Raw genomic sequence first — 27,562 nt, 5'->3', positions numbered from 1 at the left:
CTCTATTAGTCATACAATCCACATACATTCCATCCACACACAGGTCATTGCTTGTGACATCATGTTCAAGTACCAACTTGGGAGTTTTTTATCCAACAAAACATGGGCCTCAAAACATTTAAGATCAGGAAGAAAGGAAAATAGCAGAAAATTATATGAAACAAGGAAATCTGACATGTATGTGTATCTCTGAGCATTTGTATTACCATATATATCGATCTGCCATAGTACTTTGTGGTTCTGGCACTGTAACAATCAACTGTATGATGCTGCAATATCATTATCACTGCCATGGCACTGCCTTGACCATACAGACTTCATCATCACATGTAGTAAACATACAGACATCCAAGTCTGCTAAGTGGGCCAAGTTCAAGGAGACAAGACCAGGTAACAATCGAATAGAATATGCCCTACAACAGTAGTGACCCAGATCTTGATGGAACTTGTCCTAGATGCATTATTTTTCTGTCTACTAAAAAAATGGATACTGGAGTCTTTTGTTACAGAGCTCCCTATGATGGCTATATTGGTGTTGCTTTCAAAATACCCTCTTTTAGTTCAGGGATGAGGCATTCTAAAAGCTGTTGGTCAGAAATGACAATTTGTGCTGAAACAAGTTTTGAGACTTCCCTTTCTTAAAAGTATACTCATTTCTTAAGATTCTTCTTTTCTATTGATCACTAAAGAAATCTGTGCAAACATCTTCTAACATTAAGTCTGATAATTTGAAGCAGGTAAAATATCTTAACAAATAGATAATTTGGTAAAGAATAAAACATGTAAGTTGATGCTTAGTCCAGGATGAAACCAGAGTCTATGGACGTTGGGCAACGGTTCCTCATTCCATTCCAAAAATAGCGCCAGCAGTAAGTACGTATACCAGACCTGTGACGAACTGAGTATCGCTGTACACAGCAATATCCTTTGAGTCAACAACAGGTACAATGTTCTATTTTGTACAGAGACAAGTGGTCCATGGATGAGTTATGGCTACTAATAATCCTTATTCATCCACAGTGGGAGGTGTCCATATGTTTTGAAGGAAATTTGATGTCCTACAATTTTCTAACAGCAACCTGCAAACATTTTATAAAAGTTTTATTGCTGCATCAAAAGGTACAGCAACTTAAGTTTTTAAATGTTACATTTTGCCATTCACAGGTAAGTACTCCCTGATACTGCCCATGCCAAAATGTTGTGGATTATTTGGGATATTATCAAGTGTTTAGAAGTGGGCATGTTGCCTATTTCACACCCATTTTGTGTTGTGGACACAACTGCCACGTTGCTTTTGGTCTACGTAATTCCTCAAAATTGGGCTCATTGTTCTGTGGGATCCACCCGGTTTAGCGGGTAACCTACACCATAATGGAAACAGGTCCCTGCACTCGGGTGACAGCGGTGTATCACGTTTGAGACAATAGCGGCACATTCAAATCTAACGAACCGGGAGTTGACTTACAACAGCCTGGAACGTGACCTGGTCAAGAAGAGTGGCAGACCAGGTAAAGAAGAGTGGGAGACTGGGGCTTGTCTGCCACATGTTTGCTATGGTGTCAGGCCACACACAGGGTCAGGGGTTAGGTAAATATGGAGGGGAGAGGTGTATTCATTGATTCAGTCAGAAAAACTACTGGTACATCTGTAGTTGTGTTGACTTGTGAATCTGCATAGTTCTGCTTTAGTTGTGGGAGTTCAGAACATCAATTGCTTAGGATGACATGTTGAGACAACACAGCTGACAACTGTAATTACAGGTAGATATAGTACACCTTCCATGGGAAGGGTTTCTGGGAGAAGTTCTGTTTTGTTTTAATTTCCTTTGTAAAGTACAAAACTGAAGAACAATTACCAACAGGGGGAAGAACAATACAATAATGTTAAGGGCTCACAATACTGGATACAAAGATTATGCACTTTTATGCAAGCAAGCTGGAACTGTCCACCTATTTTTTTGCACTGGTGGCAAGAGAGGTAATAAGGTTTGTCATTGGTTTTGACAACAATCTACTAAACCTAACACTGTGCACCCAATAGATTATCAAATAAAATTTGGTACAATTTTCAGGCTAGGTGTGTTCATCTACTGTATTCTCAAAAATCAAGTTCTGGTCCTGATACTGTTTGCAACACGTTCCTCAATTTATGTATTAGTTACATTTCCACTGAAAGCAATCACTGAGCAACTGTCAGTTGCCAAATTCGGATTAAGATGTAATTGCAAAAGTATGATCAGGGCTCTAGCCAGCTCAAAATTTTTTTTCCGTCAGCCAATTCCCATTGTCGCGAAAACACTATTCCAGGAGTCAGAGAGACTGTACTGAGACCTTGAAAAACGGGTTTTAATGAGATTATCGTATGCGAAAGGGCACCGACACACATTGTCAACAATCATAACAATAGCAAAACAAACAGTGCGTGGCTTTTACAGCCGTGGACGGCATCCCCAAGCCACCTATAGCTTCCACCAAGGAGATTTTATCAGATTTTTGACCGTCAAGGTTGACGGATTGGTTTTAAAATTTTTCCGTCACACGCAGCAAATTTCCGTCAATTGACGGAAAAACGGACGCTGGCTAGAGCCCTGAGTATGATGTAAAAGATAACAAAACAAACGTAGAAAAATTTCTTTATCGATAAAATTCTCTGAGTGATCTGTCAAATCTCTGATCGTCCTGCGGTCACAGCCTTTATTTTTTAATTAGTAGAAACAGGGTATAATGAAGGGTTCTCAGTAAGAATTTATTTGTATGATAGTGCACCTGATATCTGCTCTGGTCAATGTCATACAGCTTCTTGATGGGTACGATGTCTGCAGCGAAGAAGTGAGCGAGCTTGCCCAGGATGACTCCGTTCATCAGACCCTCCTCCAGCTCCGTGGTGGCGGGCAGCTCCTCCCGGATACACGCCTCCATCCATCTGGAACAGGAACCATAATGTTAACCTTTAGTATTGTAAACTTGGGGGCAACAAGAATTACAATTATACTAATTCACCTCAAAAGCATTCTGCACAACATCTATTTGCTTATCCAGGGCTAAAAATACTGGATGCACCTAAAATTGCAACTGTGCACCTAATTCATTTATTTTTTACTTTTTAAAGTTATAACTAGTACATAGCATATTTTTACACCTACATGTGTACTAGTAAGTGACTAGTGACTAGACGATCAAACTGTGTTGTTGACAAGTACTAATTGTTCAAAACTTTCAAATTACGAAAAAATGTTGAATTCAAGCTTTATAACTTAAGAGAGACAGTAAGGTTTTGCTGACATTCTATTTGATTTAAGTTAATTTGAATCTTTACGCATCTAAATTCATACTACCGTATTTTTACGATCAAAGTATGCAACCCTGATTCGGGACAAGTTACAGACAAAAATGTAGGACTGAAAGATGTGTTACTCTCAAACAAACAAAACATCTGGTCAAAATGATCATAAGACCATCAAGTTCAATGGACACCTTAAATATAATCTACATGTTCAATTCTACATTCTACGAAACTTTGCTATTTAATCTTTACTCTGTGTCCCCCATGAATTATCTACAGGCTGTACAGGAGGATCTTATCATTATGACATATATGTCCTTCTGCATCCGGCACATGAATAATTGAGGGATGATATATCATTAGGATCTCAGTTACATGTACCTTCAACTGATAGCATCAATGTCTAAACTTATCTTTGCCTTGTTGTGACGTAAATGTATAAATCTCAGGGTGATGCGAACTGAAGATGACACGACATTGAGTCTTTTAGTTTTACCTTCATCTGCAACATGGTTTCTCAATTCTGGCCAAATAAATATTTGGATCTGTCAACTGTTCTCTGTGAGGGTGGAAGCAGCTTTACATCATAATCAACTTAGGAATGAAAAATATTTTCAAACTCATAGCGAAGAGGGATGTCTACAATTGTACAAAGATGGGTGTATGGAGGTTTACCCTTCTATTCCAATGAAAATCAATGCAGATCAGGTCTGTGAGATGTCAACTTCTAAAGCCGTCAGTATTGGTTACAGCAATCCTGGACATGGATCCTATAGCTAGCAGTTTTAGAATTGACAAAAAATTTTTCTGAAAACTCAATAACTCTCCATAGGCTGTATTTAGGTTGGAAGAAGTACTTACAATGTTGAGTGATCTGTAAGTGTTTTAATTAGCTCTAGAATCAGTTTACCCTGTGTGTTATCCTCTACTTGGCTCCCACCCAGTTACGTCCCAGTAGAAGATACCTGTACCTCCTGACTGCAGTTTTCTATTACTCCACATGAAAATCCATTAGATCTATTTCACATTGACCCCCTGACTTAAGCATCAATTTCTGCAGGAGATAGTGAGGTTGTCCAGTACATCATAGTCCAAAGTGGCAGGGTTTCAGGAAAAATAATCTATATCAGGCTGTAACTGTGTGATAATTGTTGGGCCTGTCGATTTGTAAAACTCATATTGGGACAGAGTGGAGCCAAGGGAAGCATTGGTTCAATGAAGCATTGTGTAAGATAGGTCTGTTGCTGATGCATGAACAGATAAAATGTACAACATATACGTTATCATTAAGATACTGTGCATGATATATGATCAAATTCAATTTTGCAATTTCAAATGGGCTACTGGCACATAACATGTTGCTGTTCTATGAGCATAGAGTATTTGTAAATGGAACATTTCTTCCTGATGAAAGGTGCCTAACACTGCAGTATGAATGAATGAATCTCATTAACTCAACAGACAAATATTGACAGGGGTATCTAGGACAGGACCTAGAGCCTCATGTTGTTTACACGGTAGTAAAGACATACTATTGTTGCCTTATACAAAATTCAGGCAAAATGATAATTTCAAAGTAACTGAATATTTAGATAGATTTATTGCAAATGAGTGTTGTCGATTTGAAAATATATTACGTACAGCGTATACATTCATCATTTTTGAAGAAATGTGTAGAATTCAGATACTATTATCATGGGACTTGCTCTTGGATCTGTATAATCAGACAACAACAACAAATACTCAGGGCTCGAAATACCACCTGCATATGCAGGATAGTGCAGGTAAAAATGGAGCTGTGCAGGTTTTTCTGGTGTCTACCTGCACCTAACCTGCACTTCTCCGTGTACTGGGTTTTATACATAAATGTCCTATGATGTAGGTGCATGTGGATTGTTCTTAGCTGCATTGGATGTCACCACCTATAAAGTATTAAAGAAAAAATAGCAATGGTTCCTGAACAATTTCAGTATGCTCCATACTTCCTAAATTTAGAGTGGTGCAGGTAAAATTTGTCTGGTGCAGGTTATTTTCAATGTTCAGGTATGCAGAAAAAACTATTTCGAGCCCTGCATACTGAAAGAACTGTCACCTGAAATTATACGTGATAATACAGGGATTAACACTCAAGCGTCCAGAGACCATGCAATATCAACTATTGTATAACAACAGCTTGACTGTAAAAGCACAGTAAATGGCACACAGAATTTATTGTCTACATCTTAAAAAATATCTTAACGATCCATCTACTAGGAGTACGATTTCTTGAGTTATGGTTGAAACAAACAACTAACTCAAAAATATGTTATAGTACCCAAAATATAACCTTCCTGGAGATAGTAATGATGTTACGATCCTGTAAGTGTTACACCGTAACTATGGTGTATACTTCTCTGTTGAAGATGTAATAAAAAGATAGCTGACAAAGAGTTGTATACTGATGACACAGACTGCTGTGAACTATGACATACTGATAGCAAGACAAAACATATCTAGCATTGGTGGTGACAAGGTTATTGACCCCAGAACCATGTGGCACTGTTATGAATATTAAGAATATTGATTTCACATCAAGCTGATATTCATTGGAAGAATTTCTAAAGGCCACCAAGTGGTCAATAAGAATCCATGTGCAGTCTTTTCCAGTTTGGCTTGTATCCTTAATTGCACTGGAAGGACTGGCCTACATGAAATTGTTTAGCCATTTTCCTTCCTTCCTCTTCACATCTACCATTTTTAGTCAATTCGAAAATGATATGAAATAAAGAAAACCAAAATATTCATTTTTGGCACAATCTGTAAATCTAAAAAAGTTTCTATTTAATAATGTCTCAACTGAAATGGCTTGAAACTCCAAAGCTGCATGATCATGAAATCCACTAGAAAAGGATGATTGCTCTGTTCGGGGGCTGGATCTTTGCTAAAAGATCAGGGTCACTTGATCAATACCACAGGTTAAATATATCCTGATTCCATCCTGGCCGGCCTCCCAACACAAGTACAGATACTATGTATGTTTTGACTTGCCAGTTATACCAAATTGGCCCAATCAAGAAAAGCTTTGTTGCAATGAAGTTGCAGATGTTTCTGCAAGAAATCCACCCAGCTCTGCTATAATCAAGATGAATAAATTCATTCTGCTTTCCTGCCAGTTGTGTCTTGATCAAGTAGACGCTTGAGGAAGTAAGCATTTCAAAGCACTAAGCAAGAGAAAGTGATTTTTGATGATCATGATGGCATTTCTAAAACATGTTTCTGTCCATACAAAATGATGATCTAACACTAACAGTGAGTAAGAAACATAAAGAAGCCATTGTCTAGTACATTTGTATTTTGTTATGTATACTAGAGAAAGACTACCAATATAGTAACCATTACGATAAATGTCTACAGACATATAGCTTTCACAGAATGCTGCTTCTATACTGTCGCTTGTACAACACTGACAAATCTTTACCTACATTAAATAGTATAATTTGTTGAATTAAGATAATAAGAGAAACAAACCAAGACTTAAGAAAGTCCAACCCAATGGTTTATTTCATCCCTATATGTCTAAATATTCATTCCCCATCAGGATGTTCCACCTGGGTACAAGGTAAATCACTCTACCAAGGTCACCCTGTAATCTTCCTCCCTCCACTAAGAAGCGCCGTTTTCCGCTGTCCCTTCACAATGAGTGCGATAGCGCATTGATCTAAAAGCTTTAAATAAATGGATTAGAGAGAAAATCAATAATGTTGCCAACTGTTGACTGGCAGATAATTACTGTGTGGGCCAAACTTGGCAGCTGAACATATCAAATGTGAATTCATATACATCATTTTTGTAACGATAGAACACCTTCATGGTTATCCAGTTTTTGTCAATTAATTAGGCATTGATACATGTGTGTGAAAGATAGTATAGACATTACATGACAGCAATAACTGCACAAAAAGATGAAAGGCATAAGAATATATATTAATTATCATATTATGTTATAATTATATACGTCTCATCTTTTTGTGCTGCCTTGTAATGTCTATATTATTACCTTTTACATACATGTATCAATGCCTAATTAATTGACAAACCTGAACTGAAATCATTGATTAATTTATTGGCAAAATTTGCACAAAAACAGTCCTTCTTAAATATATATTCTTGCACCTAAATAAAAATAAAGGTAGCTCATTTATTGAACTGTAAGTTATAACTTTACAGCCCTTCAGCTATTGATCAATACTGGCTGACCGTATTGTAAAGCAGGCCTTTTATTGGCAACAACGCCCAGCTTCAATGGACCTTGTTGAAGTCCATCCCAGGAGTACAGTAAAATCTGACTTCAACCACTGAGCGGCAGGGAGTTTATTAAGTCGTTTTTCACAAGTACATGTACATTTACATAAAAATTCCGTCAGTTTACAGCAAGGAGGATACAGCAAAGGGGAGATAAATGCTCTGCCTGATACTAGCAGACAAAATTGATACATTTAATTGGTCTAAAATGCAAGAACCTAATAAAAATGGAAATTGTCTTTACTCAACATTCCTTTTCTAAAAGGATTAACAGGCAGGATGAATGAGTTCCAATGGTCCTTTGATACACCCAAAGTAACGATCCTCTGGTAAAGATAGATGGACAGTGTAAAAGATGCTGGGGAGCCTGAATAGATGCCCAGGAGCAGTCTCTGCACCACCAGTCCTCCACAAACAGTCCTGTTGGGCACCTCGGGGATAAGGCGTACTGAGGGCAACCTGTAATGTCAATAAAACCTTTCCCAGGCAGGCTCATCCAATCTTCACTTCTAATACCAGGTCAGAAACTATGCAGCCACAGCAATTTCATCTCACCAGGAAGGGCACATTCATAGTCACATGTTCCATGACCATGCAGCTAATAAGAAGCCAATTGATTCAGAGAGGGAGGGGGGCAGAGGGTCCTCTTCTTTCTCAATTTATTTCCAAACATCACCATTCCAATAGCAACACATGAGACCAAGATTTTGTAACTAAAAGTGAAAGCCAGTTCAGTGAGGTAAAAGCTAAATAGCCTCAAAGGGTACTTTAGCAGCGCAGTGGACTTATATGGTAATAGCACCCCAAGGTCTTTATTAATATTCGTACTCAGTACATAACACTACTGGGAGTAAGGTATCTAACTCTGAGGGAAACATTAGTAGTTACTGGCAGTGTCACTGAACAGTACAGGACATATACATATTAGGTATTGCTAGTATCACTGAATCCTCTATTTTCACAATAGCCTGCCCATGTGGACTCTGTGAAACCTAAAACTTCCTGCAGCTCAGGAGACCTACCTGTGTGGGGTCAGGTGTGCATTTTACCTGACTGGCTCGGGACGCTCAGGATTACCTTATTTGGGAATAACTGGGAGATCACAATACTGTGTCAAGCAGCTCTTTCAATAAACAACTTACAGTCAGTTAATCCTACAAATCTTTTTTACTCTTTTTTTGTCTGACAGTAGAACATCCTGTATGTTGTAAAATTATGTCCATGTGTATGTGTATGAGTACATGTTCACTGGTGTGTGTATATTTGTATGTATATGTATAACACATTTCTGAAACAATGAGAAAGGTATATATCACACATATACCAGGTGTAGCATTGAAAGATTGAAACCTATCATTTCCTAGAACAGAAATATATCTACAGTGAAATATTCAGGACATTTATTACACAAAAACACTTGGCAAAACATAAAGAATGGCTGCAATGTTTTATCCAGCAGATCTTGTGTAAAAGATCCGCTTGAATAAGAAGATTTGTTTCAGGTATTTAGGAGAGTGTATTTAATTTCAGCATGGCCAGACACCATATTGTACTGCATAGATATATCATGTCACCAAAGTACTAGTATCAGCCAAAATAATTTACATTAACCAGTGATATGAGTTCATGTACATAAAAAATAAAATCCTTCGAATGTACCACTGGGCCTCTTTTCACTTCTGGGTGGAACACCTTTAAATTTAATTTGGCAAACGAAGCAGATAAGCGAGCCTGCAGCATAATACTATTAGGAGTTATTACCTTATTTGGTATGCATGTCATGATCAAGTGAAGACGACTCTCCTCCATCTACCACATAGGCTACCGCCAGCCTACCATCAGCCAATCTGAACCTCAGGTATCAATACACACAGGCCGGTAATTCAATCATGCTGGGGTAAAACATAACTCACATTGGAGATAGGCTGTTCTGACACTGTGAGGGCTAGGTGAATTTTTGAAAACTGGTATTAAAAATCTAAAAACAAATGTCCATTGACAAACTGTTCTTTCTGATAAGGCAAATAATATGTCGTGTGTTGGCTACAGTAGACTGTGTTCTGCAGTTTAAGAAAAGGTTGACAGGTTTCAGACAGCCCTTTGCCCCTAAGCTATTTGTGGTGTTTGTAGTTCTCTGCTGTTGATTTATGGATTCCTACCTGAGGTTGGAGTGTCAACAGCTAGTTTATTGAAGGTGTCCTTCTCTTTAATAGCAATTGAGGAGATCTCTAATACATGAACAAGTCTCCACAAGAAAGTTTAACATCAATGGCAAGTTCCCCATTTCTACATGCCAATACTACATCACCATTGATATCTATAACTAAACACACCTTTTGAGTTTTTTAAAACCAAAGATGTATTTCAAAGACCTAAAACAGTTGACTCTGCTTTGTTTTCAAAGTCATATTTATTGACAAAGCTTTTTTTTTAAATCTAACAGTTCTTAATTGTGATGTATCTGACCTACAGCAACAGACACGCATGTACTTCCTGGCAGCTGAACTATCCTGACACCCCCACAAAAGGAATGGCCACTGTCAACAGAACAGACTGACCCCCTGTCAGTCATGCATTGTTGTGTTGTCCTACAGGACCTACAGGGTTAAGGGCAGGCTCAAATGTCATGACCCTGCTATAGAAAATAGCCCTTTGTTTGGAAGTTTACTACTAGGCACCCCAAATCTTTTATAGGACTTAGGGATTAGTGGACAACAGAAAGTTGGCAATTTCTGACAACACAAAATTTCATTCATAATTATTCATATTCAATAAACCTAAATAAGCTGTTTGAGAAATGTAGCTTGACGAATCTTTCTGATGTCATTTTATAACATTTGCCCAAAACATAAGCAAGAACTAATATTCTAAAACAGATCATTTAGGCTTACGCAGTCAGGATGTCTTTAGGATTTCTTCTGTTCTAACTTCTACTTGGAAATTGAAGTTGTTTACATGTACTAAGCCGCCACATTGGTACTTCATGGGAAGGGATTTTAGTTGGTGAGAAAACTAATTCAGTGATTGCTGCTTGATTGCACTGTCAAAGAATTATTAAAGAAACTGAACTGTGTTAGGTCACAGTAGCAAATGAACCAGCCATAATGTGCAACGATCCAGAAAAATGCCACCATAAAAGGTGTTTCATTATCCTCTCAATAATTGTTTTATTGGTTCTTGTAAGGTAGAATGTTTGTTATCTACTTGGTTTAAATTACCATATCTTAGAGAAAAAGAGATATCATGTGCACTACCATGCAGAGAGTAGTCTGTTTTCCTACCCCTTGCATACATCAATGTCTTAAGATCTTGCACCTTCCCTCCTTCCATTCACTTCCACCTTGGGAATTCCTGTAATCAGCTCCTTGGGACCCAGGCTGCCTTTGTGTTCTCTGTATTCCCCAGTTGGAAAGCATAAGCTCATTAGTACTAATTAACGTCCTCTCCTGACTCTCTGTGCCCACTAAAATCTAAAAGGTGGGAGGAGATAAAAACTTTGATTGATGGACACTGCCAGAAAGTGGTACCTATTAAATATTCAGCTGATCTCAGTGACAAGAGGGCATTGATTATATCAGCTCTGTAGATGGTGAATACATGTAGCGGTATGTTCCATCCTACAAGCTTAAAATTTGACTTATCTACTGGAATGGTGCATTTAAGAAACCCACATTACAAGACAATCGGCCATTGGGAAAGGAAACCTATCATGCTCAATAAATTAAACACAGTGATACAGAGGTGTAAGAAATCGATGAGAGGGAAACAGCTGAATGGTGATACTTCTCACCTGCCCAGGAGCCATTACAGTGTATCACGGAAAGTTAAAGAATCAATATCATAGCTGCCAAGTCTTTTTCTTCTTCTCCACAAATTTTTCTCCCTGCAGGGTATCTTTCGCCCCCTTTATCTGAGACTCATCGTAGCCTGGGATACAAGGCAAGAAGAGATATTGAAGTCGGTACATGCAGGTTAGGACCATTATGAGATCATGGAAGGAACATTTCAAGACATCCAGAGGTTCTCTAAATCCACAAAGGCCATGTTTTCCTGTGTTCTTAGACTGTCAACATGACCATGACTAGACTTTCTATTTCAGAGTCTACATCCACCCACTGGTCTGCTTGCAGAGACAACATCCTTGCTGACAATGAATCACATCTGGTTGGTTTGCAGCCAAACAAAACACCAGAACTACTTTCACATGAGGAAACAGGATATGGACAGAATAAATGTATATATGACATGTGGTGATACAGTACATTTGGTATCAGTGCACATTTACAGTACTTCGCTCATTCATTTGACTTGATGTATTCATTTTCCCTGCTCTTCGTGTGATGTAAAAATCTGAAGCTCAACCACCATAAGGACTTGATCACTAGAGTTGAGTTTTTCATGGTCTGATTTGAAGAAACAAGACTCCAGACTTTAACTTCTAACTCCATGGGTGGTAATACCTAGCGAGTAGTGACTGAAGTAAGCTGGGAACCACAAATTTTGGCAAGGCTATTTCTATTAGTATCACTGTCTTTTTGAACAAAGCTCTCTTTATGTGCCATCTTCGCAAAGCAAATAAAGACCATACCAAAATAACAACCAATACCAAACAGACAGCACATGATGAAAGCAGATATACAAAAGACTGTATGAGTGTCATACAGATAGAACATTGTTAAGGATGGAACATTGCTCATAAACTACAACTGACTGTTTGTAGCGCATGATGATATTCTGTGAAGTATGTATGTCCAGGACCTGCCCTAGACCTGCTATGAAGGACAGGGCCTTTGCCATGTGTTGTCAACAGACCCAGTGACCCCTCCCCTCCTTCTGTCAACACTGACTTAGGATAGCACAAACATCAGGACTTCATAGCATTCACTTGTCTTTCTGGGGAACCGATATCAACAAGACTATACGTACTTGGATACTTTTGTTACTCCATTACAATTGCTGATATACATTTGTAAGTAGGTTGTCTTCCTGGACAAATTACATACAAGATGCCCTATAATTATGAAATACAAATTATAGACTATTCAGGTTAAGGTAACTTTAACATGCAGCTAGAAACTCCCACCAAAACTTACCCTTAGTTATAAACTATGTCATATGCAAAACTGTTACACAGTATGCGGCTGATTATTTTGTACATGAATGTATTATTGTCACAGAATGTATCATTGTCACAGAAGCCTGAGTGAGAAACAAGTAGTACTTGTGTATTGAGCAAAAGACTGACACTGTATCCAATGTGGCAGGTGTATTATCAATGACCTACCCTGGGGGGAGTTTAATAACATGTCACCTGGAGGGAAACAGATACATTCCTGAGAGGTCAATTGCTTCTGTTCTAAACTGTTTCAATGTTGTGTCTCATACAGTTCAAAACAGTGCTGCTGTTTGTTGTGATGATCAAAGCTGACATTAATTTGCAGCTGTTATGAGAAAGTAAAACGGGGATGGTATGAAAGGCACAATGCCAAATGACTAGTATCTCTCTCCTTAATTTTCACTTGAAAAAAATCCCATGCTTTAAATGGAATCAACTGACTAGCATTTTGCAGTCTTCCATTCTGCATTTTGCAGCCTTCTAGTAAAGGTCAAAAGTTGGTAAATTTTTGTGATTGACAGTTACACCAGCTGCTTATAGCAAAGGCAGGTGTCGGACACAGCAAAACAGACAATAGGTGTACATGTGGTGTCCCTAACATTGAAACCACAGTGAAGTTTATACTAGGCCTGACAATATATAAAATCTTCTAAATAATGTGCATGACTTATGTAGTTGGCAATTAACCAATATTTGGGTCATGAAATAATAGGATTAACGGGAAAAGCCTGGGAATTATGATGGGTTTCATATAAGAATTCTGGATGATGCTCATGGTGATTAAATATTCTTTTTATTGCAGAAATAAAATAAAGAGTGAAACTTTTATCTTCCATTTGGTGTCACATGCACATAACAGTTAGGGTGGCCTAGAACACTGAGGTCCTGGGTTTGAAACCCTGACATGCTACTGATGTTGTGTCCAAGGAGAAGTGTAAAACTGGGCACCTGAATTCAATTCAGTTGGGGAGGTAAAGGGCGGTTGGAAAAGAGGGATGGGCTCTGCCCATCAAAACTGTGCCATAGACACAGTGGTTACCACAACCCACTGCCCCAATGGCCTCAAAAAGGTACTATTTTTACCTTTACATTGTTATGTAGATGAAATAATACCGTCCTACAAAATAATAGGATTGTGGATACAGGGAGATTATATTGGTAATTATCATACAGGCTGTCCAAAGCTTTTCTGTATTTTTGCCAGGTGTTCTTATATTTCAGAGCAGGTGCAAACATCGTGATAATGGGGCCTACAATGGTTACATTAGCGGCTGTTGTGGGCTACCATTGTTCTGTGTGGGTCATAATGAGTAAGTTACTGACAAAGGGACAATTTTACCATAGGGCCTAGTAAAAAATGTTGTGTTTTCTGTTTCAGTCCGGGGGAAAAATAGGGTTGGTACGTAGGGATTATTTTTTTAATTTTCTATTCTTTTAGACAAAACTCGAGTTATACAATACAGAAAAGTAAAACTGAAAGGCATGATGAAGACATTTACATTTTCCATAAACCATAGAGATCTAGACTAGAAATTTCTCAATAATCTCCATGTGATTGTGTGCTCTGGATGAGGGTGGGAACAGATGAACCATCATATCAAAGCACCATATAAACACACTTCAGACTTCACGCAGTGAAATTCTTGGTTCAAGACTGCCTTCTCTGGGACTCAATATCCCATGGTGTAATGAAATTCTATCTAATTCTTGTTCTTGGATGAGTTCCCAGTGCAGTATGATGTGATGAATGTGACCACACCCTGAATGAACAGGACCTCACCCAATAACTCCAGTGGGCCTGAGACTATGAATGTGTGCTTGTGTATGACCTTTGGCACTTACAAGGTAGGGACAATATTTACAGAGGTAGACATTACAGTGTTGTCATACCTGCCATAGTAAGGGTCACATGGGGGAGGGGTCGGCTGGGGTGGAGGGGATATTTCCTTATCGTCTGACTTCAGACTCAGAGGTTTTTAACAACAGGCTTGACTTGTTTTATTGTCTTGTACGAACTTAAGAGACACTGGAAAGGAGCCAGATAAGATTTATAATACAGTGGAGCATAGCAACATTAGGACATGGACCTGTCCAAAAGAAATGACCCCAAATGTTTATTAAAGACCTGTACCTTTTTATATAACAAGTACTGAAAACAGACTTGTACAAGTGTATTGAAATATTCAAATACACAGTTAAAGATTATATTTAAAAAAATATTGATGCCATATAAGGATATATAACTCGCATAAATGTATTCTTTCGGCCATCATATTTACATGAAATACAGTAGACATATTTCCATTATCTTAATGCTGTACCAATTTTTTTAAACTGTACCTTATAAGGAGGCATTTCTTACCTATACTCAATACTACAGGTATTGAACTGTACTATGCATTTAAACCTCAGGTGGCAAGGTTCCCAGCCCAATTTTATTGACCTTTATTTTGACCTTAAGAAATGTAGGGTGCTGAAGTTTGTCTCTACTAAGAAGACATATCAAAAGATGCTTCTATCCCAACCATGTCAAATGCCTGAATATTATATGTGAAAGGCTATCATAAGCACCTAGAGATATATGTCATATTGGTTTGCCTGCAACACATCATGGTAGGCTGGATTTCCTGAATAATAGATGATGTCATCCTCTCAGCAATGATCAAACAGAACTGAAGTCTTAAAGTGGAGGAGTGCAGTCATCCTTGGGATATCAGGTTACCACTGACTCACAGGACCTTTACCTGGTCAAAACATTTCAACAAAGGGGTTAAAGTTAAACCATGTTTTACAGTGACCCTCCATTGGAAAGGTTTGGGTCTGGTAGAGATTTGGAATGGTCTTGTGGGTAGAAATTTCCCCCAGCAGTGGGTTGATGTGTCTTTACCTCATGTAAATAACTGCAACCCTCCACCCCTACCCAAACATGACTCACAATGGAGCCTCACATTCACATGGCATTGACTGACTACTAGTCTTGTTCTCTGTAACAGGACACTGTGGGTAAAGTAGTGCACACGGAATACTTCCCTATGGGTTCAAAAATAGTCTCATGAGTCAGATGCTACAACACTGACTGAGATAAACAAGTCAAGGGAGAGTTGCTGTATATGACACTGAAAGCATCATCATTCTACTAAATGTCAAGTGATGGAAGATGCTGAACTCCTCCTAATCCCATGTACCCAGCATGGGACATTGTTGGCTGTTTGCCAGGCCATATCTTTGCTAGCTCCTATCTGGCTGGGATGTTAGGAATATACATTGGACCTTTGGGGAAATCACCCACAGCTACAGTTGAACTTGACTCATAATGACAGAGGGGATTGACCAAATAAATACCTTGCAAAGAGGTTAATATCCCACTGATTGCTATCAAATATTGCTAGTCCTATTTCTTGTTGTTTGGCAAATGTGTGAACCAAGTGTCTCTAATTGGCATATATCTTATCTGAAGTCTCCAGCATAAGCCATGGCTAAAGATATTGTTCTACAAGAAATTTCTCATTAAGCCTAAATTAATCTGTTAAGGATATGCCATTTGTCTGCATTTAAAGCAGCTATACAATAAAAATGCAATTTTGATAAAGCAATCCTCAATTGTTCAATATCAAAACAAAGTGATTTTAATGGTGTTGAGCTCTTTCTTGCAATATACACCAATCATGAACAGACAGGCATGAACAATACTGTACTTCCAGGAATATTCTAACAGATGTAGACACTTTTCCTCAGTCTCAATAGACCTCAATTATTTTACTGCATGTATTGATACATTGTAACGGAAAACTGTAATTAATTCCATCATCTAGTTACAGTATGTTCATGATCGTTTTTATAAAAATACACAACACCCATCCAATATTATGCTTCAAGTTAACATGAATTTTTTCTGAATAGCCTTTCACCTATTTTGCTATATTACATATTTGATAGCCAGTTTCCAATTCAATTTGACCTATTACAAACAATCATAACAAGAAAATCTCTTAATGTATTTCCATCAAAACACATACAAAAGACAACCTAACTACGGTAAATGTCCCAAGCGACATTTTTTGTATAAAGTAAAGCTAAGCCCTACCCTGCCCTACCATTTGAGGAAAACACAGAAAATGGCTCGTGCCTATTAAACTAATTGGAGTGGGTAGAGAGTGCTGTCACATGGTGGCCCAGGAACATGATTTAGGAGCAGAGGGTCTCCTGCAAATCAACCTGCACAAATTGGTCGCTGGCAAATTGAGGGAGGCTAGTACACAATACAGTACTACTAGGTTGGGACATTTTATCATTCACTTCTACTGAAAATTTACATGTTATGTCATGTTCTAATTCCAAAAACATTTCAGGCAAATGTCTCTCTTTAAATCTAATAGAATCCATCAGGATTTTTTTCCTTTTCTGATACATTGTAATATCAGACGATGACTCAAGATATAAAAATGCACACTGCTTTGAAGTATTATGCTTGATCTTTTCATACTTGGTTGAGTCTTTTGAAAGGGGCAAAGATCAGCAAGAATTTCAAATGAACTTTGTAAGCAAGAGCTAAGTTATTATACAAGCAAAGGTATTTGTTTCCTAATCAAGTAATGCTCAGTCACCCACCAAGGAATTTGATTCTTATCACTGGGAGTAGAGATAAACAGATGACAACTCAGCAGGCATCAGGTTGATAGACAATAAAGCCATTATCACACTGAAAGATGTTTGTCGGTAGTTCCTAAAATACCCATCATCTTAATCCATTCAAACTTTCTCCATTATTCAATTTTTGCTGCAAAAAGCCTGACGCACATGGAGTCTTGAAGAGGAGCAAACTTTTGATGTTAGTAGTACTTACTGTTTTGCCTCTTGTAGATGACAGAGATATTCATACGCCATGGCCTGTTGTCGCTTTTCATCCATCTCCTCTGCAGACTGACGTTCCTCTGTCATCCCAACATCTGTGAAAAAAAATACAACAACTCTCTCTATTTCCAAAATATACACACACACGAGACAGATACATTTAGTCTTAATTTCTGTTTGTGATTTCCAACTATGGCCTTTCACTACCTTCGAAGTGAAATTGGGAGAGATCACCGCATGACTCCCAGGATAACATTGCTTGTTCCAACCAACTCAAATGCCCTTCACTGTCTTAAGTTTACAATCTTATTCAAGCCTCGCCATCCATGTCGTGTATCCTGAAGGAGGTACTCCAACTATATGAAGAATGCAATATGTTACCACTATGTGATATTAGTTAGTGTAATTTGTAAATTTGAACTTCACTCCAATGAGATTTCTTTCAATATGCTATCTTATATTGCCATAAGGCCACAAGAAGTAAATTTTATGGATGACATCCTCTGCAAAGAGTACACATAAAAAAAACTGGGCAAAAATAAAACAAGATACCTAAATTTTCAAAATAGAATCATAACAGGCATAAACTTCATGACAATAACTGAAGAGATAGAACATGGTATCACAGCCAACGAGTCTTATCAGAAGTGCAGAAAGTGTGGTAGCTATAATATACTAGTGTTAGCTACAACTACACTATTGCTCTTTGCTTACTGCACTCAATACATCAGCTAGCTGAGGGAAAATAAATTTCTTTTTCAATCACTTTTTCAAAATCAGACAAAATTCAATGAGTGTTCGATGTCATCCATATAATTTACTTGCTGTGGCCTCTGATGTTGTGGCTAAGCTACAGTTACTACAGCCCAGCCACTGATATTCAAATAACCCAGACATTTTAAAAATCAATATGCAGGCTTAGGCTTGATGTGGGTTTACCTCCTTCCATCAGAGCATTCTAGTGGTTGAAGAATTCAGTGGGAGTTATGCCATGTAACGTTAGGGCTTACCTGTTGTTTTTGTGTGTGGCAGATTGGATAAATATTCAAGGAGATGCTTTTCTTTTTCTTGTGTTAAATCAAGCATGAGAATAAACATAGCATTTGGGAGCCAGTTGTTTCCTATATAGCATTTTCAATCCTTACCTGCAATATATGTTGTTGAGATCTATTATACATTCTTTTTAGAAAAGAAATATATCCAAACAAGGAATGGTTCTGAATCTTCTGATCAAAATTAATTAACGTTATGTTGATTTAGAAAAAGAGACTTAGTATGAGCAGACTACATGATATGGATGGTACAGGATTGTCTTTTAATGCTACAGAAAAGGGCATCACTAGCTCTTCTTATCAACGAGATGGGGGCAAAGGGGAATTCTACAATATCACCAATGACATTTTTATCTATGATTTGTATCAAGACCCCCCCCCCATCAGTTTCTTGCTGACATCTTCCTTTTTCATTTCCTCCTAATACCCAGTCTCAATACACACTCAAGATTAAGTCAATAAGAGAAATCATAACAATACTGTGGTTAGTATTTGAATTTGAATAGTTTGTAATTTAAAGTGGATGGGATAATGGGGTAGGCATAATGCCTCATTAGTGAGGGTGTGAAACCTCAAGTCCTTATTTCTGTTGTCCTAATCAATTTCACAAACAATATGTGGGAGGTGTCATCATTACGGGGGAGGGGCAAAAATAGAGAAGTGTCTGGAAGTACGATGTTGTCATTAGCACATCTATGCCTACAGGGGCTTCCTGGACATGCAGGAAATATTCTCCACATTCCCCACAACAACGACATCCTGTCAGCTAGCGGACATCTCCGAGACAACTAGGCCTACCGCACAGGCCTCGGTAAAAAAAATGAAGAGCTTTGTCTTCGCTATTCTTCACAAGCAGTCTCAAGACAAGTCATGTTTTCTTAACGGTCGTGGTAAGAAATTAAGGGCAGCCATGGTGGAACCGGGGTCCGATTTTAACAAGGAAGTGTGAAGACAGGGTGTAACGTTCATAACGACCGCGTCTTTGATCTCTGTCCGTTCTGTACTTGTTTGAAGTGGTCCGTTTGGCCGTGGACGTGGGAACACACATACACTCAGGACCCCTGCGGGTGGGTCAATACAAACTGGTTCTTCTCAGACATGACGACATCGCTTCGTCCCTGAGACTTCTACCGAGAGGGTGGGATCACATTCACACGCTAACTTTTCCCGGCTAGTCAAAATTCTACAAATGATTTGCTCCAGCTAGTCAGAAAGGTGTTTTGGATTCTACAATAATGTAGCTCGATCGAAGCCTTTGAATCTCAAGTGCACCGCGCCCAACCCCATGTGTACAGGCCCTGCACGGCGGTGCTTGCAAGTCCGGTCAGGCTTACGGTGCTTGCACACACTCAATACACCCACAGAAAGGTGGGGAATGGGAGGAAAAACACAACCAGCACTCACGGGAGAACGAAGCCCTCTTGGCGTCCACGTCGTCCCCGTCCTCCATGCTTGCTTCCCGGGCTGGTTAGCCTCAGCTCAAATGCGAGAAACGTCGTAGAATCCCGTAAAGACGGCAGGTATCGCGACTCAGTAGCTCCAAAGTACTAGTATCTGGGCTCGGGTTTGCCCAGCCTGGGCTCCTGTGTGTTTTGCGACGGACCTCCTTTTGGCGGGGATTCGGTTCAAACAGCCACTTCCGGTATTACAAGGCAGTGTGGGATGTGTAAACATCCGGAATGAGCTCACAGCGCCACTACGCGGAAGTGATTAATACTGCATATGCTATCATCAGCATACTGTACATGTAGCATGTGTAGCGGCCCTTGATTGACTTGCAATAACTTTGTGTCAGCTTTTCCAGGTAAAAATATTGCAATACAACATTTCGATCTGTCATAGCGTAGAAGCAAACTTAAGAGTCATTCCCCAAACAGGTTACTTACTTGACAAGGCCTCCCAACAGGTTAGAGAATATGATAATGTCACTTTCAAGTTTCCCTGAACAAATCAAATATGGTATGTTTGCTATTACAATAGACTGCCCATGGGGGATTTAGACATTTAGACATATGTAAAGGACTCTTCCACCTTGCCATACTTTCAGTTACCTTACACTGTGTGGCTGCTATCATGTACTTATTAGAAATGACAAGAAGCATCTTACTATTACATTCTTTAATGGTGATAGTACTGAACCAGTACAAAATGGTTTCTGTTGTGTTTGGGTACCAAGTTGCAACTTCTACAAACACTTACAAACCAAATGCTGATGAGAATGATTGGATATCACATCAGTTGTCTACATTTATCTAATGCATCAAAGTTAATGATAAAAGTCATCAACATCTCCTTGTCCAATTCACCTACTTTTCAGTTTTAAATCAAGCATTGCTCAATGCAGAAAAAACAGTGGCAATGATACTGGATACATACAAGTCAGTCCATGTAACAGGTCTTGACAATAGTGCACAAGCATCAATTTACATTAATCTTGCAGCTGTTGAAAGCAATGTTGCTTCATCAGAATAAAATATACAAAGCCATTCTAAGCCAAATTCAAACAAGCATAGGTGGGGTGTACGAAAGTCCATCTTGCGCAAGGAGGTCCTTTTTAAACCTCCCTTATCTAGCCACACAGCATGTTAAAAGTCAGAAATTGTCAGCTCCCTACTCTGAGGAAGTAAGAAAACCCCCTTTTCATATTAAAATCAAACCTGCAAGCAATGGAAGCTGAATCTGCGCTTCATTTCTGACAGATGCATTGACATTGTCTTCTATCTAGGAAGGGGAGACTTGTTTTGAATAATATGAGCATGTTCTAACATGCCAATTCCAAAAAAAAGTAGTAAAAATATGTAATACTATACCACTTCCAGAAAATGTCCCAGATGGACACAATTTTTGGGGGTATGAAATACCTAAAATGTTCCTACAAATGTGTCCATGAATCTTGTATAGCCTCGGTCAGTGCATTTCACCGCTAGTATAATATGCATAGACATTACTTCTTAGGTCTCTGCTTTCATTAAGTTAAATTTCTATCCGTGATGCCAGAGAAGAATGTAAATCAATTTTTGTGGTTATCATAACTGTTCAACCACATGAAGCAGTTTTGAGGAATGATTGTCTGTCATATCTATCATCATATCTCCATAACATGCGCTCACAATCACAAACACGTCTAGGACTTTATGTACCAAGTACATAACTACTAGTTGTCCTTCAATAACCTATCTCACAATAAGGAATTCATTCCATCCAAAGTAAAACACTTAAGTTGATGAAAATGATCCTTTTTTTGAGCTTGCAAAATACACCTGTGTCCTAAAGATACTAGCTAGCCCTCTTTTGTACTGCCTACATGGCTAGGTTTGTAGCATCCAAGAGTCTACTTGTAAGCTTTGTTCACTAATGGTCTCATCAGACTGCATTGGTAAAGTGATAAGACAAACAATGAGATGAACATGACACATTATCTACACGGCAAGTTGTTGGGAATCAAATACACATACCACCTGAGGAAATTATGTTATCCTAGTCCAAGTCAGGCTAAACTTGTTACAACACGCGCACAACATAATATAATGCACATTCTTGTATGAAGTACCAGCAAAAGGATCACAATCAGACATAACATTACAATGAAATGTGACTTAGTCAACATGCTGTTTTGTTATCTATTCCATGGCTTTTGCCAACAAAACCCTTGGCTTTTATTGAGACTTTGGCTGAACAGAAGTGTCGAAGTGCCACTCATTTGGACCACAAACAATCACCTTACCTATCGTCGAAAGATATCTGATATGCTAGTCTGTAATATCTAACTATGCTACTTCACAGCAGTATGTCATACCATAAGTAACATTTGCCCAAGTGGTTTTCACAGTAACTTAACTGTACAACTGCTCTGATACTATATAGTATTGGTGGGAGAGCCCCAGCCTTCAAAAATAAGTTGTATACCTTTTAACATCTCAACCTACTCATATCTTGCAAAAAGCATCATTCAAATTGTTTGCAGTGCGTTTCTTTTTTAGGTAACAAAATAAATCAGCCTAGTAGTAATAATTCTTTCATAATTATATCCATTATTTATTGCATACATACAGAATACAATCATCTATTGCTCTTGCACTCTCTATATCTTAATCTAAGGAAATGTCTTCTCTCTATTCATTTCCATGTGTACATGCAGTTTGTAAGTCTTGCCATAAACAGTTTTGCTTTAGGATATGCTTCATTGGACAAAAAAGCTATGTACAATAGATACCCATGTAGCCTCATTGCACACATAAGTCTTGGGTTAAACTGTACAATGTTATATACTGTGGACAACAGACATCACGCCTACATTTGTTACCAGACAACTTGCACATCAACAAATATTATATCACACAACACACCTTCATAGATTATGGTACAATGCTCTCAGCACACAGTGCATCTTGTTTAGACTTGCACTCCTCCCTAAAATGAGTCAATTGAAAGCTACAGAAAAGTTCCTTCCCTTGACTGACAGCTATTCTATACCAATAAGGTCTTTGATTCGACATGCAACTGCAACAACTTCCTTTGAAATCATTCTATGAAATCAATCAATTAAGGCATTTTACCGAACAATTCCCAGTACTCTCCATTCCAGGTAATACAATTCCACCACTCCTTGACAGTTGAGAATGTACAGGCGGGGCATTTTACCCTGGTCCTCAAACCTGCTTCTTGATTGGCTGACTTCAACATGATTGACAGGTGAATTCTCCAGCTGTTCACTTATGAGGACTATAGACATGTGTAACTTTCCGACCTCTGTCTTTGTAACATGTGGTACAGTAGAAGTCCAGTTCTTCTAACCCAATATACCCACACTTCATCCGACATGGGATCTTTTCTCTCTCTGGAAGCAGTCTCGTGGAACGTACAGGAGATCGCGTTTTTGTTCTTAACCAACTCCCCGCGACTTCGTCATCGCTGTAGGAGTTCTCCGGGGACATGCGGTGATTTCTGTCGACCTGTGCGGTGAGGTGGTAGTCAGCCTGCTTCACCTTCCTGGGTAAGGTGTAGTAGTTGTGTTGACTATTATACGGACCATTGGGTGCACGGTACGGGGGAGGGGGGTGGTAGTTGGGTAGGTGAGAGGGGCTGGAGTGGGATGAGGGTGGGTCTGAACAGTTGGGATAGGTGGCACTACGATGTGGCACATCCTCTTGTGGGATGTACTTGGAGTTGACAGCTGAGGGATAACTTATTCGCTGCCCTCCCCCACCTCTCGTGAGGCTGGGACTGGCACGGGCTGGGAGCTGGGGCGCCGGGATGGAAGGCGGAGACTTTCTACTGGGCACGACGCCGTCCTCCTGTATGGTGTACGTGCTCCTGTAGGACTGTGTGTTGTGTTTCCCAGGGGTGGGAAGGGTGGCGTACCCGGCAGACACCACGTGCCCCTTGGCCCCATTTACCTTCCACGATGCATAGTCCACGGCCATACTGTGTTTCTGCCTCTCAAAGCAGGACGTGCAAAGATAGTTAGTAGCAGCAGTACCATACAGGGCACACCCCTCAGTCATACATGGCATAGGCTTCATCATCAGCTCCTGTTCATGTTTGATTTGTGCTGCCAGTTTCTTCTTGTCCTCTTCCTCCCGTCGCTTCTTCTCACAGTGGTCAGCGAAACGTTCCTGCGCTAGTGAGAGGTAATTGTCTATCATTTCCTGCTGGTACTTGTGTCGCTTCTCTATGCTCATCTTGGCAGCCAGGATGTAGTCCTTTCCACGCACCAGGGGTTGGTGTTCCTTGGCTGCTGCGTGTGTTGGAGTGCCATTTACGCTAACGCCTCCGTCCTTCTCATCCACTGGTCCATTTTGCACTGGATGGGATTTTTCCAACTTCAGGTCCCCCTTCCCATTTTTTGACTCCTTTCTCTCTAATTTCCCCCCATGCTTTTCCCCACCCTTTCCATTGTGTTTGCTATTGTACATCCCCAAGTTCTTCTTGAGTTTGTTGCCCATTGTTTTTCCGAAACTACCTATCCTTGTTGCAACCGAGCTCAGCTGTTTTGCAGCCTTGGTCTTGCCCCCCTTTCCGCTGTGGTTTGAGTTGGTAGAGTCAGGTTCTGAACCCGAGTCAAAGGAACCACTGCTGGAACGTGCATCTTCTGACGTTTGGGAAGCACTTTCTACAGAGTTCAACACATCCGCTGGAATTGTCTTTCCCTTCAAGGGCACCTTAACAACATTTAGGTACTGTTCAAGGAGTTTTAATTTCTGGTCCTCGTTCAACTTCAACTTTGCAACTTTTTCAGGTCCTTGTGGGTCCTTCTCCCATATCCAGGACAGCCCGGGGTCAGAGACAAAGTGAACAGGAAGTAGTTTGTGGTTGTGGTCGGTGATGGGAACCACAGCTGAAAAACAAAAGGTCAACATCACTGTTCTGTACTACAGCAGCTATCACAACACTGCTGCATATGCAGCTATGACATTTACTTCTGCATAATAACAGGTTACTGAGCGTTTGAAATGTCAGACCGACAGAAGAAAGAGCCCTAACATATTGTAAGATGCATTTCAAAGCACTTGAATGGTGAACATTTGAAGATATTAAGTTCCATGGGGGACTCAAAGGTCTCAGAATAAAGAGACAGAAGAAAATGTATCTTACTTATCAGTCTATGTTGCTCATCCACTTCACTTTGTTCCATTGCAACAAGGGCAGAAAAGTGAGCCTGGTCATAGGTGAGGACCAGTGGTGACCGGTGGCACTCATCCGGTTTGCACTCCAATGGCAGGTAGATGCCACCGAAGGGGATGGGCGCCAGTGCTTCTCCATTGGAGTCCCGTAAAACGGTGTCCGCAACGATGATGACAGGTCGTCTCAGCACCAGAGCTAGGACAAATACATGGAAGCTCTCTAGGCTCTCGTAGCAGAGCCCTGCATCATCTTCAGATACAGTTTCTAAGTGTCTGGAAGGCAAAAAAATGATGGAGAGTGTAAGCATATATAGGTTTACAAGTTTTCATCCTTCCTAATGACTACTGACCAAAAAATGGGGGATGTTGTAGGAGTAAATGTCAGGTAATACAACCATGAACACAACAGTGTAATGTTGATCCTTACGAGTTAGTGGAAGATCCTCCCCCACCACCTCCCATGGATCCTGGGCGGTGCCGTGGTTCTGCTGAGGCCAGCTTCAGCAGGTCCTGCCACTCCCGCTCCCACTCCTCCTCTGAGTACACCAGACCAGCCTACAACACACACATCACGGTCAATGTACACAGATATACAGCATGAATACAGGGAGACCTGTAGGTTAGGAGTTTATGATCTTGTAGAACCTGTAGTTTACGATTTTTAGTCATGTTTATTTGTATGTTACTGCCAATGTGGGAAAAATGTAGTGTAATTTAGATAGGATGAGATGAGATGAGAAAATACCGGTACAAAAGTTAAGCAAGTTATAAAGATGGGAGCTACATGTAACAAAACTTGACAGTTATCCATTTTCATATTCAACTTGTTTTATATATTGCTTCTGCTAGACGACAAATTAACTTGCAGTAACCTTGGAGAAAATTGTGTTAGTTAGAACAGAGAGTTTGGAAACTTTATGAAAATCTCACCTCTTTATTCTCCTCTGTTTGGTGGAATCTCCAGCGCCTCTTCAGTGCCCCTCTTGCTCCGCTGGATGACAGGGTGTTGTAGAGAGCCTTCCGTAGGGTCAGCAGGCGGTCATGGAAACCCCACATACCTGATGGACAACAGCAATTACAAGTTACAACTAGGAGGCCTAAACCTACAGCATTTACTTTCTGCCTCAAGGCCTATCTACAAATAATAATAAAAAAACATATCCGGAACACATCATATCTAGAACTTCTGATACAGTAATGTAGAAGACTGCTAGGAAGCCCGCTATTGATAACCTTTGGTCTCCCAATGCCTACCCACCTAACAGTTGCCAGTTATCATAAATATGATATCCATCTTTGTCCTCTCGAATCATGCTGTCCAAAAAGTCACAAATATACCCACAGAGCCACAAACAGTGCATAAAACATTGCCATCTTTATTTGCAAAGGTACCAGAAACTGGGAGAGTTTTCTGCCACAATTTTCCTTTAAAGATCCTGAGCGGTTAATCAACTTCACCAACGTTTTTCATAGTTTCGGTTTAGGTACAAGAGCCTTCAAATAGCTCAACTGTCCCTCCTTATATCTGTCTCTTATCATGCTGCAGGACGTAATGTACAGTTAGAGTTATCATGTGTAGGTCTGAAGCAGTGAGCCCATAAGAGCAAGTCTTAAAAACATAGGGCTGAGCTCCCTGACTCAAGGTTATCTCTATCTTAATTGCCTAGTCCATACATAGCCTGCAGTGCACCTTCTAGAATTAGTTCTTTCAATTATACATGTTGCCTGTAATGATCTATTAAAGGGACGGTGATTCTTCTTCCATAACTTCCAATACTTACCTGACTGGAATACTAAGGGAAAACCTGGAAGGATAGTGTGGGTGGGAGTGAACTAGGGATGTGCATCAGTACCGGTCAGTATTACAAAAATCATGTAGGTACAGGTCCAAAATACAGGAACCTCTATACAAGTACTGTACCTGAAAAGACTTACAGTAGTGTACAATTTTTGATTTATTTGGTTACTAATAATGTGTTCCTCTGACCACAAAGATGAAAATCTTACACTGGAAAAAGATAAAAACGTGGTATCGTATGGTTAAAATCAGCCCCGACTGTTATTTGAAATCCTCTTGAAGATACTTGTTGAAACCTAAATAAACATTCTGTCAGCTCTTTCTGTCATGATTGAAGAACACAGGTTACTTTGTCTAATTGTACAGGTACAGGTTTGGACCTGTCCCTGAACTACTGTACTGGCACCAGTAGCTGTACCTGATGTTATATTTAGGTAAACATCCCTAGAGTGACTACACATGGCTGTCTTACCCAGGGAGGCAGCATGCAGCAGACAGTTCCCGTCCCCCGATGTTTGTAGTGGCAGCAGTCTCTGACAGGCACACACTTCTGCCCACC

At 39.6% G+C, this 27,562-nt stretch overlaps 2 protein-coding genes across 2 annotated transcripts in view; both read right to left on the bottom strand.

Moving 5' to 3' along the window:
* The window catches only part of LOC118409684 (ras GTPase-activating-like protein IQGAP1), a gene marked incomplete in the record, with an annotated part of 53,992 nt that extends 33,775 nt beyond the window's left edge, over window positions 1-20,217 (bottom strand). The window contains 3 exon segments of the mRNA XM_035810884.1: window positions 2,770-2,922; window positions 17,523-17,625; window positions 19,987-20,217. Coding sequence (XP_035666777.1) covers window positions 2,770-2,922; window positions 17,523-17,625; window positions 19,987-20,032 — 302 coding nt within the window.
* Window positions 20,218-20,685: 468 nt separating this feature from the next.
* The window catches only part of LOC118408661 (OTU domain-containing protein 7B-like), a 15,942-nt gene continuing 9,065 nt past the window's right edge, over window positions 20,686-27,562 (bottom strand). The window contains 5 exon segments of the mRNA XM_035809518.1: window positions 20,686-24,919; window positions 25,177-25,478; window positions 25,633-25,760; window positions 26,136-26,263; window positions 27,476-27,562. Coding sequence (XP_035665411.1) covers window positions 23,292-24,919; window positions 25,177-25,478; window positions 25,633-25,760; window positions 26,136-26,263; window positions 27,476-27,562 — 2,273 coding nt within the window. The 3' untranslated portion in view covers window positions 20,686-23,291.

The sequence above is a fragment of the Branchiostoma floridae genome, chromosome 2 (assembly GCF_000003815.2).
Source record: "Branchiostoma floridae strain S238N-H82 chromosome 2, Bfl_VNyyK, whole genome shotgun sequence".
Taxonomy (NCBI): domain Eukaryota; kingdom Metazoa; phylum Chordata; class Leptocardii; order Amphioxiformes; family Branchiostomatidae; genus Branchiostoma; species Branchiostoma floridae.
Note: the sequence above shows the minus strand (reverse complement) of the source record. Positions and strands in the feature narration are given on the sequence as shown.